General features: G+C 51.9%; 1 protein-coding gene across 1 annotated transcript in view; it reads right to left on the bottom strand.

Moving 5' to 3' along the window:
• LOC119377392 (protein crumbs-like) overlaps positions 1 to 7900 on the bottom strand; it is a gene marked incomplete at its 3' end in the record, with an annotated part of 119367 nt that extends 111467 nt beyond the window's left edge. Inside the window, exons 1-4 of the mRNA XM_049411584.1 lie at positions 7744 to 7900; positions 6620 to 7005; positions 4833 to 5309; positions 3773 to 4184 (exon numbers count right to left, since the gene is read on the bottom strand). Coding sequence (XP_049267541.1) covers positions 3773 to 4184; positions 4833 to 5309; positions 6620 to 7005; positions 7744 to 7900 — 1432 coding nt within the window. The remainder of the gene's footprint in view (positions 1 to 3772; positions 4185 to 4832; positions 5310 to 6619; positions 7006 to 7743) is intronic.
• Between the last annotated feature and the right edge of the window lie 6191 nt (positions 7901 to 14091).

Genomic DNA, 14091 nt, shown 5'->3' with positions numbered 1-14091 from the left:
CGTACTAGAAGTTACAGATTCGGTGATATTGTGAACAAACATTAAAAGAACTGGGAAGCATATTTTTTTTAAAGTTGATTGGCAGTAAAGCGTATGGGTCGTCCTACACAAGGGTTGCGGGCCAGAGACCACATTTCCTTACTTTTGACTGTTGCACGGATGTTCTCGTTGAATGCCCGTAACGGCACGCTGACAACGAAAGCTAAAGCATTTCATGCCAAAGGGGTACGACACAAAATTTTGGCCTCGCGTTTTTTTTTTTTTTTTTTCTGCAATGTGTTGCTGGGGGCCAGTTAGTCATAACACGGCACATCGTTTGCTGCAGCGCGAGACAGATAATTAATTACAGGCTCCTCATTACCGACCAGTCTCAGTTTCGGTTTGAGAGAGCTCCAGAAACGACCAGCCGCCGGGTGCAGCCATCACCGCCTAGCGCGTGCAACGCTCGACCACGTCAGCGCACAGAACTGTGACGCACTTCCGCGCGGTCCGCAGCACAAGGCATTCAAAGTTCCTTCGAAAAAGAACGGGAAAGCAGTGTCGCCAAACTCAAAACTTTCAACGCGTGCGCCGCGGCCATGGTCTCACGAGCAACCGCCGAAAAGTAGTCTGCTGGCGCCAGCGCGGCAAGAGGGAAATGGCGACTATAACGTCATCATAACTTGTTGCAACGGCTGCAGCGTGGTGACGTCGGGGACGTAGGGGGGTCACCGCCGAGTCACTATCAAGGGTGGAAATGTCGCGAGGTGCGGCGTATAGCGCTGGATCGCGCACTCGAACTTTAAAATTCACGTAAAATACCTTCCAAGCTGTATTCGATGTTGACATTTTGCAGATTATACGCATGTTCACGGGAATCGATCCCGCAGGCCATCTCGGCCGCGAAATTTTGTGTCAGTACCTCCGTAGTAGATTTCCCAAGTGATTTTTTTTTTTTTCAAATACAGTGGCCACTATATCTGACAAGGCAGGGCGAGAAATAATCGGACAAAAATGCGACAGGAGTAGGCACGGAGCGGTGTGCTTAGGACTCTCGGAGAAACCTTAATGTCACAGGCGCGATGCCGCAGAGCACCGAACACAAGGCTCTCGTTGATGATTATAGTGGTGTTTTGTGGCGCAAGGGCCATGGGTGGCCAAAGAGCGCCATGTCTTTTGTGTGTGCTGGCGATGACCAATGATTTCGACGACAGGGTGTATATGGCTGTATAGAGGCCTAAAATCACGCGCTATAATAAGCGTAAAAGGGTGTATAGTATAAAATTATGGCAGTGACAAGTGATGTGATCTATGGGGTGGGTTGAATGACGAGTGAGTATGGTATTTACAAGTGAGTAGCGGGAAACAGCACGAAACGCCTCCCAAGGCCTTTATCCCAGGCCGGAGGCAGGTGCTTCCTTTGATAGAATCGCAGCAGCAGCCCATCACGAGCCGCGCTACGAGCGCCTGGAAAATTACGTTGAAATTATGTACACTTTTTAAAAATTCAAAGAGGGCTGATATTTAAAAAGGGGTCTCTGCCAATGAACATAGCAGGATGAAGAGGGAACTGCAGGTATGCAGATGAAAATGCTTTCTCCTGAGAGCGTCTAGTTCCGTGCATTGTAGTAGGGTGTGAAGTACGGTTAAAGGATCGCCACAGTAGTCGCACAAAGGTGGATCGCCTCCGGACAAAAGGTATGGTGTACTGTATGTGGCCAATCCTAAGTCTGCAGAGTGTAACTTCGGTGTGGCGTGACTTTGATACTGGTGTCCAATTACCTAGTTGCGGCTTGATAACATCAGTTTGTTTTGTGTGTGCCTATCCCATGTGATCTGCCAAAAGGCCCTGAGCTTTCTTTTGAGGAATGGTTTTAAAGGAGCACTGACATCAAATTTCGAAGTCGAAATGTGCCCTTCATTCGATTGCTCGGTATGCATAGGTCTCCTTGGCCAAATTTGAATGGCGTCCGTCGCGTGGAAGTAATTTTATTTCGAGGGCAAACAGCGTACGAAAGCTCAATGGAAGATTGATCACGCTGCGACATCGACACTAGTGCTACGTAACAAGTGTGACACATTCCGATCATACCATCCTGAGTGACGATACGCTAGTAACAATGACGTCGACGAACTGAGTGTATTTATTGTGCCGCCGACGACAGGCGCGCTCTCACCGGCTCTCACTCCCAGCCAGTGGCTCTCCTCGCTGTCCCGATCCGTCCTGCGCGATTCATCGTGTCGTATCGACTGATTTGTCGTGTGATCCTCAGCGCGAGTGCGATCAATCGGAGCGACTACGTGCCAGCATGTCGGGGAACCGCTGCGTAGTACGTACCTGCTCGTCGAGGCGCGGAAAAAGCGGAAAGTGCGTGGCGTTTCATTACACGTACGGTACACGCCAACACGACCACAAGCTATCGAAGTGGAGCAACCTATACAAAATATCATCGCGAACAAGTAACACTTATGTAGCGTTATTAGTGAATGTTAGTTCGTCCGTGGACTTCCTTGCGCTAGTGTACCGGGTTACTGCAGCCGTGGAGGAGGAGGAAACAACTTTATTGAGTAGTAGGGAAGGGGGAAAGGGAGCCAGGACATGGGGGGATGCTAGGTCGGGGCCCAAGGGGCCGCGGCTGTCGCCGTCCATTCCGCCAGCCTGGACTGAGTGGCCTGCTCTGGACATCGCAACGTTTTTTTCCCACTCTTCGGGTGAGGGGGGCAGTTGCAGGAGCTCTTTAGGGGGCGGGTGGCGGTCGCATCCCCATAGAATGTGGTCCTGTCCCGCCTGAGCTAGGCCGCAATACGTACACGACGAGACGCTGTCATCCCTCAGGATGGCCGCCAGTCTCCTGGGGCTGAGCACACTGCGCGTTTGAACTCTGCGCAAGGCCACGGCCTGGTGTCTTTCTAGGCCTCCACATGGAGGAGGATAGATTTGTCGCTCCTCTCTTTGTCGACGGAGGCGATCTCCATAACTTGTTGATGCCTCTTCAGGGTTTGCCGGATGAAAGCTGCACCTCTGCCCGGTTTGTATTTGCGCGGGCTGCGAGGTGGGCAGCTTCGTTGCCGGGGTTTCCCTCATGGCTGGGGACCCAGAGAAGCCTAATGCTCACCGCTGGCTCTTGGAGTTTTCTTGCGCGGTTTCGCTCACTTGTCCTGACCTAAAGCTTCTAATCGCTGACATGGAGTCAGACACGATGAAGAGCGTCCCTTCGATAGCCGTTGCCATGGCGATGGCGGCCTCCTCCGCCTCCGGACAGACGTAGCTGTGATTTCCTCGGTGCTCAGGATTCTTCCCGTTCCGTCCACAGCAGCTATCGCGTATTTGTCGTGTCCTATAGGGGAGGCGTCCACATACGCGGCCGGTTTGTCTGCCAGAGTCTTCCATAGGGACTCAGCGCGCGCGCGTCGGCGTTCTTTGTCGTGCTCTCCCATGTTCTTTGGCAGCGGTTGAATTATCAGTTTGTTCCTTATCGCTTTACTATTTTCACTCTCTTTGTGGTCCCTGTGAGGGGCGGAAGATTCATCAGTTGCAAGATGTCGTGCCCTTGTTGCGTGCATGACAGCCTCCACCATTGCGCAGCTCGTTGCGCTTCAATGATTTCGCTGACGGTGTTTTGGAGGCCTAATTGCATCATTCTTTCGTTGCTCGCCCATGTAGGGAGTCCGGTGGCCACTCTGTAGACTGAACGCAATAGAGAGTCTATCTTTGCGATGTCCGTCTTTCGTAGCTGAAGGAAAGGACAAGTGTATGCGATCCTACAAACAAAGTATGCCTGTATTAGCTTGCATGCTTCTTTCTCTTTGAGTCCGAACTTGCGGCCAGTAATGCGTCGCAGCAGGCCCGTGACCTGGCGAGATGTGCTTTCCAGTCTTTTCAATGTTTCTTTGCAACTGTTCTTCTCTTCTAGGAAGAGTCCCAATACCCTGATGGTCTGGACCTGGGGTACTACTTCTCTGTTGACTATGATCTGTAGTGCACTTCTGACTGCCGGTGTTGTTTTGCCAGCAATAAACAGTTCTGACTTGGCGGAGGAGCATTTTAGTCCATTGCCGTCCACATAGGCTTGTACAGTGTTGGCCGCTTCTTGCAGTGCTCCTCTGACGGCTTCGGCATTGCCTTGCCTTGTCCAAATAGTCACATCGTCCGCGTAGATGGCATGGCGGATGAGCGAGATCTTGTCAAGTTCTTTGGGTAGATTCTCATTGCACAGTTGAAAAGAAATGGGGATAGTACAGCACCTTGGGGCGTACCTCTAGCGCCAAGATTGAGCAGGGGGCTGTTGATGCCTCCGATGCTGAAGGTGGCAGTCCGGTCCCTAAGGAATGCGATAATGTACTTGTGCGCTCGTGCCCCAACGTTCATATTCGATAGGTTTCTGAGTATGGCCTCGTGTTTGACGTTATCGAACGCCCTGTGCACGTCGAGCCCGAGTATTGTGCGTACTGCTCCTGGAATGCCTGCGTCCACCACGTCCCTTTGAGCATCCACATAATATCTTGCGTGGACATAGCTTGCCGAAAGCCAAACAGGGTGGGCGGAAATAGCTGGTGTTCATCAACATGCTCGATGAGGCGTGTCAGAACCACATGTTCTAGTGCTTTGCCCAGGCACGACGTAAGCGAGATTGGACGTAGATTCTCAAGTTGCAGCTTTTTCCCTGGTTTTGGAATGAGACTACGGCGGCTTCTTTCCACGTCTGTGGAAGTTCACCGGTGCGCCAAACATGATTGAATAGGTCGGTTAGGTTTTTTATCGACTGGTCGTCGAGGTTGCGCAGCATTTTATTAGTAATGCCGTCCGGCCCAGCCGCCGAGGTGGTTTTTAGATCGGCGAGCGCAGCTCTGACCTCAGCCTCGGTGATATCAGCATCTATGTTCTCATTTGCTTCGCCACTGTATTCTGCGTACGCAAGATCATCTGTTTCCGTATTAAAATAGCGGCTAGTGAGCTCTTGTATGATCTCTTGATCCGACGCCGGATGCATCCGGAGAAGCTGGCTGACCTTTTTGGCAGTTGCCCCTTTGCTGTTGTCGGGATCCAGCAAATGACGAAACAAGAACCAGGGGTTCTTCGAGCCGAGCTGACCGTTTAGCCTGTTGCACAGCTGCATCCACTGAGCCGAACGTAACTCTTGAGAGTATTTTTGTACTTCCGTTTCAGCTTGAGCCAGGGCTAGTTTAAGTTGACGGTCATGTTTGCGCTTCAGCCATTCCGCTTGGAGAGTTTGCTGGTTTTCCAAAAGCGTGATCAGCTTAGCGTCAGGTCTGGGGCCATCCTCTTCGGCGAGCGCGTCGGTCGTGAACTCTTCGGCGTCCTGGAGGAGCTGCGTTGTCCATTCGTTTAAGTCTTCAATTTTTGTGACAGCCTGATGGTTCCGTTTGAATCGAAAAAGGTCCCACTTGGTATGTTTGATATGTTTCTTCTTTTTACTGTATCCCGCCGCAGGTATTCTGATGTCCAGGACATAGTGATCACTGCTCAAATTGAGTCCTGTGTGGACCATGTCGCTCCCTCCACTTGTCGGACAAAGGTCAGATCGGGAGTGGTGTTTCGTGTCACGCTGTTGCCAATTCTTGTCGGCTGTGAAGGATCTGTGAGCAGGGTCAAGCCGTGGTTGTTGGCCCCATTTGCTATCGAGACGCCCTTCTTGGTGTTACGGGGGTAGCCCCACATGGTATGACTTGCATTAAAGTCTCCCTAGAATGACAACCTGGCTTCTCCTGCTTCTTTCCTCACTTTTCGCATGAGTGTTGGGAAGGGGATAGTACTGCATCTTGGCGGGCTATATACGTTAAGTATATAGATGCATTTATGCTTTCTGTTCTTGGGCATGAGTTGAACAAAAGTGTAGTGCAGATTTTCTATTTCCAAGTCGATTTGCATTGCAGCAATGTTACGATGTACTGCAATGGCTGTTCTTACGTTCGATTTGTTGCTTGTCGGGAGCTCATTAAAGCTGGTATAGCCGGTAATTTTGACAGCCGATTCTGTTTCTTGTAACGCGATGACATCGATCTTAGGGTTGAGGTCCGTCATTGCGAACTGCAGCGCTGCTCTCTTTTTGGCAAACGATCTGCAGTTCCACTGAATTATTCTAACTTGTTCTGCCATCATTTTTGTGGTATACTGTGGACCTGGCGTCGGCCGCACCGTTGGGAATGCCGCGTCCGTTTTGAGGTCCCCCTGTTTGATTTGCAGACGCGATGACTAGAGGTAGCGAGGTTGACGGTGTCTCTATGTTGTTGCCTAATGTGGGTATCATGTTGCGTATTTCGTTTTTGAGCATGTCGTGGAACGTCTTCAGCGTTTCTTGCATTGCACACTGCATAACGTTGAATCTTTCGTCTATGCTTTTCGCCAGGCTTGATATTGTTGTTCTACTGTTTCGACTCGTTGTTTGAGATCGCTTGCTGGTTCTTCGGCGGGTTCACTCTCGTCGATTAATTTTCTTTTAGGATTACGTGCATGATCTACCTCCATACTCGACTCCGCGTTCCTGTGTACGTATGCGGCCGTTTCTCTAGCTGCAAGCGTTAGCCGAGCGGGCGTGGGATTTTCCAGCGCTCGAATCTTATTATTAGCAGCTTCTAATTGTTTTTTGAGCTCCTTAACTTCTGCAACTAACCCCCTCACCATTTCGCTGACTTCTCCGCCAGGGTCCGATCGGGTAGTCCCTTGGCCTTGGCTGGTCCCGTGGCCATGGCTGGTGTAGTGACCATGTGCTGCAGCCCTTCCTCTGCTGGACGAGTGCTCTCTGGAGCCTGATGGAGCCTGCTGCAGCACAGTTGCGTTTTCTTGACGGGCTTGCGACGCCTCCGTCAGTGGAGTGCCTCGTACCGCGTCCCTGTAACCCGTGCTCTGCGAGTTCGGCTGGGTAGCCGAGGTGATGCGGGTTGTGTTCTCCTGGTCACCGCCTTGTTGTTGACCGATGACGACGGTCGTGCCCTTGGTCCCTGTGCTGTTCTTGCTGTTGTTGTTATGCTTGCTGTACTTGAGAATAGTACTTGAACTTGCAGTTCCTGCCACCGGTGGGGTGCCCACCCTTGCATACTATGCACCGAGCTAGGCATGTGGGCTTGGTGCCCCACTCCGGCGTGGCATGCGTCTCATCTCCACATCTCTTGCATCTTGCCTGTCTTTGTTGAGGACACACATCCGTTCGGGTGGCCTACTTTCCGACAGTTGTAACAGGCTTCGATGCGATCCCGGAAAGGGTATACGACGTACGTGGCGCCCAGTATCTTACGTAGGGCGGACCGGTCGGCACCGGCAAATATCGTCACAATATGCCTGGACTTCCCAGGCGCCGAGCTCCGACGATATCGATGCCCTTATTTCTGGCACGTAGTTCATTCAAGATAGCTGCATCATCTTCGTCAGAACAAGCGTGATACAGTATCCCTTTGGTGGAGTTCTCAGGCGCCGGAGCGTAAGCAAAACTTGGATTTCTTGTTGGCCGATTTTGACTAACTTGTAATTTTATGTACCTGCCTGCCCTATCCAGGGACGGGGGTGCTGATCAGCGCCGTATTTTCGTAGGGTGTAACCGGAGCTGGTCTTCGGCGACGACTTCCGTGGGGTTCACCTGCGCCGCAGCGCAGACTGCTTTAAAAAGTTCTGTCGCACCGTGGTGTAGCAGACTGGCTGCTGTTTGTGGTCGGATGATGACCTTGTAATCCGCCGGCGGAAGCTTCGGTAGCGGTTACGTTTAGGGAGCGGTGGTGGCCTGGCGCGGAATCGAGGTCTCCCCCTCTCACGATGCTCGGAGTCGGCAGTGGCGCTCCCGGTCTGCTTCCTGTCTGTATCAGCTCGGGGCTGTTGGCGCGCGCACCAGCGCTGCGCCTCCAACGTGGTCCAGCTCCCGCTTAGATACTCTTCTTCGGTGATTGTCTGGCCCTCCACGACCACCTCCATCACTCAAATAAGGCGGATGGAGGAAGGGGGGAGATATATCGCACACCTAGCGGCACCTCTTAGACGGTGCGCCAGCAGTGCCGGTGCGATGTATGAGCAGGAACAAGCAGATTAGGCCTAGCGCACTGCGGCCTGTTTACCGCTGTACAGCATCGAAGTCGCCTTGTCACCACCCAACGACGACACAGCGACGTTCTCGATACTTCGGCAGCACGTCGCACGTATCACGAGGACGGTCCCACGATAAAAAGAAACCGTTACACGGGCACCATGCCGGTCTCCACACCGCCGGATAGGTGGGGCCATCTGGCGGTGCAAAGAAGAACCTGGCAAGCACAGAATTGTTATTGTAGAAACCTATCGTATTCTATTTCTCCGCTGGTGTGCATTCGCTATGCCGATATTCCATAGACCCCTTTGCGTATACCGGAATGCTGTGCACGCTAAAATTCTCTGATATAGCTAATTGAGACACACCAGCGAGTATGGCCCAAGCGTGCGTCCCCGGGCACCTCCTCGTTGCTGCTTGGAACAGCTTCCATTTTTGAATCGCTGTTTTGCAAAGGGTCGAAGCGAAAATGATTCGCGACGTCGCGTATCGCGGTGATTCTAAGTTCCAGAATGCCGTCTTCAGCACCAGTCGATACTTTTGACGGCGACGGCGGCGATGCTGGTGACAAGGCATGACTGAACGCGCGCGCCTAGCAGACGAAATGTTAGCTGAGCAGCTGATCCTCACGTCACTCCTTTCTGTGGAGAAGTGGTAAACTGGGGCGCGGTCTGGAATTGACCGCGAGGGAGCGCTGCCAGCGCTAAGAAATGGCGGGCTTGCCGGCCGTTTTGAATCGTGCTAGATACCGGTGATATAAATCAATAAAACAGATAGTTATCCATCCTTCAGTGGCATTTTCGGTCGCGAATCGCTATTAGGGTGTAGATAACTACTCGTGGATGCAAAAATCTTGACATGCGTAAATTTGATGTCAGTGCTCCTTTAAGTCTAGCGGAGGGATAGCTACGGCTCTACTGGGACTGTTTTCGTGGGCGGATGCTGCTAGCTGATCCGCCAACACGTTGCCTTGTATCTCGCGGTGCCCAGGCACCCAGCACATTACGACATGTTGTTCGAGGGAGTAGATCGTGCATAAAATAGACTATAGCGAGACAAGGACAGGATTTGTGTGCTTTGTCATAGTTTTTAAAGCTTTCACTACACTTAAAGAATCCGTGTATATCACTGCCTTTTGTAGTTTCATTTGTTTTATGTGTTTAACTACCGCAAGTATCGCGTAAGCTTCTGCCGTGAAGATACTTGAATCAGGGTGCAGAATACCGGAATCGGAAAAGGATGGACCAACGGCTGCGGAACACAAGGCTCTCTCCCTTCCTGCACAACCTACAGTAGAATACCCGTACGCACGTGAAGAGACAGCAAAGGCCGCCAACCCACATTGTACTCAGTTTTTCGCAGACGGGACCACGGTGTCAGAAGTACAAAGGTGGAACGACGCAGCACCGGCGCCATGCGCTCGCTGCGTCGAACTTCGGTTCATCCGCGCTGTCACGCCGCGAGATGGCAGGAGCAGTCACGAGGCTCACAGCGGCCCCCCTATTCACCTAAGAGGAGGGGGCGCAAAGTCAGTCCCACACATTGACATAATAGGGAGGGGGGGCGCTGAGACTCGGGGGTGGGGGGAGGGCACTGTCTGCGCCATACATTGACACAATTGGGGGGGCAAAGGGGGGGGGGGCGCTGCGACGAACCTTCGCCTCCCCCCCCCCTGAAGGGGAACCCTGCGCACGCCTATGTTAACATACACTGACATCGTAGAGTACACGGGTCTCTAGCATGTCGCCTCCATCAAAATCTGGGATCGAACTAGGGAACTTCGGTCAGCAGCCGAGTACTGTATACCCAGTGTACCACCGCGGTTGAATGGCTACGCTCGCAGAGACTCCACACACCGCGATCGACGTGTTCCTTGAAAGACGAAGTAGTAATGCTGTCTTCGGGTGGCTATGCGAGACATAAACAGTGAAAAATATCCCTCAGTTGGCAACAGAGAAGAATTGGAAACACATATCCACCACTCTTAAAGGAGTACTGACACGATTTTGAAGTGCAGCAAAACGGACGTTTTTGGTTTCCTTGGCATGTAGTGTTAACGCTCTCCCCACACCGCATCCGGGAAACACGTATAAATATTTAAGTTTGATTTTAAAGTTTTCATCTCCCAGCATCTGCAAGGCAGCTTCACCGCATGGAGAGCCCTATGACGTTTCAAGTCAGCTCACTTGGTTTGCGAAGTCAGGGTTCTGCATGCAGCCTAAATCACAGAAATCGCTGTCGGAGGCACTGGACGACAGTTCACTCATCATGAACAACGTTCGACTGACAGCAAAGGACAGCAGGTGCATATTTCGTGGGTTGCAGTCTGCCCGTGACGTCACGGGCAGACTTGACACGTCACTATGAAGCCGCCCTCTCGAAACCGAAACTGCTGGTTGAAAGAAGCGGTATTAAAAATATATGCAATGCATACCCAGGCACCACGACACTCTTTTTAGGGTTCTCGACACCCGTGCTTTCATTTAGAGCAACAACCCCCCGAAAAATTTTAAAATTCATGTCAGTACTCCTTTAATGTCTCCCCTTCTCGCAGTGCCAAACCAGGATGCTTTTTCATGTCCTTCGTCGGTGCCTCAAACTTAGCTGCTGGCATTCGCTAAAATTCAGTATTTTATGCACGAATAGCTAAAAAGTCGTATTCGTCACACTTCTTTTTTATCCGCGATTAACGACCGCAAATTGCGGCTAATAGGTTATTTTTTTAACTATCTAAACTATACTTCTACAAACAGAATTAATTTCTGTCATATTTCAGCGTGACGTCACTGTCATATGTTTAAATGCACGATTTCACATGTCCGAATGAGTAAAGCATCCTCCTATTGCGAACCTTCGAGGTGGCAAATTCAACATATTCAACAGATAACGGCGGTATCGACAAAATTTCGATTTATTCGCAGCTTTTATTTATTTATTTATTTATTTTTGCGCTCGTTACAGTGCGAACGCACAGTTTTATTCATTTCGAGGGGCGTTCGCGGCTCCGCAGCGAACATGCCTGATACCGCTAATGATGATGATGATGATGATGATAACTTTGTGGCCAACCCTTCGCAACGGGTGACGTGGAAACCACGCCCTAGCCAAACATGACGCTCTACTTATTACCTGTTTTTCAGTAAAACGGTAGGAAAAAAAGGAAAAAAAAGAGAAAAAAAAAAGAGGAAAAAGAAGGGGGGGGAGGGGAAGAAACAGGAGCCGCTCTGACTGGGCGGCAGTCAAGCATGTCTCGCCGCAACAGCCGCTCGCCAGCATTCGAGGCGGCCCTTTGTCGCTGCGACCGCGGCTCTGTCCACACTACGCCGACTGTCGTCTCCGCCGGCCTGTTCGAAGCCCAAGCAGTTTCCAGAGAGGCACCATCCGTCATCGCTGGGCAAATGCCCTCACACCGCAGTACCACATGTTCGATAGTTTCGTCCTGTAGACCACACACACGACACCGCACATCGCTCACGTCCTTGCTAATAGCCTTAAGGCGTACAAGTGTGCGGAGTGCACCAGCTCTCGCCTCAAATAGTAGCTTGCTGCCAAGGGAGTTGTCGTACAAGTGTACCATGCCAATACTGTTCTTGTGGCAGCACCGATACACCGCTAGCGTCGACTTCCCGACATGTTGTGGGATCCAACTGCCTCCTCTTCTTCCCGCGCACTCGTTCCCGCGCCCTGTTTTGTGGCCACTCGGCGGATGAGTTTGCGCTGGGAGGGCGCGAAAGGGCCGAACTTGCTCTCGATGCGGTAGAGGCGCCTCACCCACGGGTGCGCATGCAGTTGCAGACAGGTAGTCAAAAACACGCCGCGCCCCTCTCTCTCTGGGCATGCAGAGCAAGCGGCCACGGTAGGCAATTTTGCTGACCGCCTCCCGAGCTTCAAAGCTCGACCAGCCGAGATCACCCTGAATAGCTTCGTTGGCCACAGCACCATGGCAGCCGAGAGCTATCCGGCCAACCTCCTCCCGCGTCGTCGCTCAGCCATTCCCGCGTGACTGCCGAAAGGCATAGCACAGCATTCGCGAACGTCAACGCCGGCACATGCACTATCTTCCAAAGTCCCGAACCATCACAAGTCGATTGCACCCCCAGAGACATTGTCGACGGAGGATGACTGGGCCCGAAGTGCCTTCTGCCGGAGGATTTCCTCTTGTTGGCCAAACAGCTCCGGTCCACTGGAAAGTTGCACTCCCAGGTATCTGTACGTCGCACACACCATTAGGACATCATCTCCGAGCCTGAGAGTGACCTCATCCGCACATGTGCCAGCGAGGGGGACCACTGCAGATTTCTTACAATTGAAGCGGAGCCCAAGGCGCGTGATTTCCGCCTGGGAGATGTGAATGAGGTCCTGAAGGTCCTGAGCAGACTCCGCCATCAACACAAGGTTAAAGTGTTCTAGAACACTATAACAGGTCGTCAGCAAAGGCGAGCCCCGGTAGGCGCGCATGCGACACCCAAAGCCAGCTAAAGTGTAGCGCCATCTAGGGCCCTGTGCACAAAACGCCACAAAACCGCGGACAGAAGTTCGCCGCTTCCGGAGGCGCCGTCGGTCCACCTATAATACTTCTAACACCGTGGACGGGACCGTATACAATAATAAGGAAGTGAAGCATTCCGCCGTAACAACTTCCCGAATTATGCCCTAAAAAAGCTTACGTTCGCGCGCAACGAATCGAGTGAGCTGATAGGAGTTACAAAAATGAAAAAAAAAATCTAACCCGCTCTTCCGAAACTCGAACAAAAGACAACCCTAGCTGCGGTGCTTCGGTATTTGTGCTTTTGCTTATCTTGTGTGATTTTCTTGCTAGGCGCAATATTTCTCGTCTGACGCACCGCTTGTTTACCTACAAGGGCCGAGCCGTCATAAACGAGAAGTCGTTGCGCACCGTGTTGTAGGCAGGCCGCCGAACATTGAAGAAATTCGCACCGGGCCTGACCTGCTGGCCTTCCGGTCGGCCGCCACATACCGTGTCAGAGGGCAGCTCGAGCTGCGCGCATTGAACTCCTGCGCGAGCGAGGCTATGCACGCACACACACACGGGGACGGCCCCAAACTCCGGCCGTCGGCGCCCAAGCTGCAGCAACAGCGCACAACCACGGCGGCGCCTCGCGATCCGAATAACGTCCAGCGCCACGCGATTACTGCAGCTTTCAAGAGGAAATCGAGCCCCGGATCGCTGTATATTCATCGCCGATTAAGACAGTCGGTCCTCGAGCTCTGATCATGCCTAGATGCGTCGGCCGCCCACGCGAATCACCGGCTTGGATAAACGCGCAAACCGGTTCGCGAGAAAACTGCGAGTAAAAACAAACTACATGGGAGGATGTAAGCGTATACATACAGAAGATGTCCTTGGCCAGCTATGCCTTCTTTATAATATATGCATACATAGCGCCTCGAATGTAAAGTTGTATGTTAGTATGCAAACGTTAGCGACGAACTTGGAACTTTACGACAGCGATACTTTAAGACGAGGAAGCAGCGAATGCCGATCGATTTCTCACATTTAGAAACTCACCAAGTGCGTCCTCTACTGCTAGCTGATCAACTGAAGAGGGAACTTAAATAACGAAAGCATAAACTTAGTAGGCCTTTTACTATCTCCTCTCTACGGCAGCAGCGCCGTAGTTCGAGTTAACGTCCAGCGAGAACATACCGCATACATTCATTTCTGCGGGAACCGCACTTTTTTTTTCTATCTTTTTCACTGTCTTGCACAAGGTTGTGCCACTGGGTGAGGGCCACTTTAGTTCCCGCTGCGAATTCGTGGGCGCGGCTCCTACACGACTGAGGCCCGTACTCGCATGCTTATGCGGTATTCGTCGTCGCGCTCATTGAACAGGAGCGCTACGTACCGTTCCAGGTTGTCCTTATTGCCGCATGATGATTTACGCGAGAGGCCTGGTTTACATTAACCCGCGGGAAGGTGCTTCTATGAGGCGCGCATGCGACACCCAAAGCGCACCCATCTCATTTGAAAGCGCATTCTAAAGTGCGGCCACCAATTACTAAGCAGCAGCCGACTAGAGTGGACGTAACGAATAAGCATCTGAACAAGCTGGAACACACG

Source organism: Rhipicephalus sanguineus, unplaced genomic scaffold (genome assembly GCF_013339695.2).
Source record: "Rhipicephalus sanguineus isolate Rsan-2018 unplaced genomic scaffold, BIME_Rsan_1.4 Seq453, whole genome shotgun sequence".
Taxonomy (NCBI): domain Eukaryota; kingdom Metazoa; phylum Arthropoda; class Arachnida; order Ixodida; family Ixodidae; genus Rhipicephalus; species Rhipicephalus sanguineus.
This window is presented reverse-complemented; position numbering and strand designations above follow the sequence as displayed.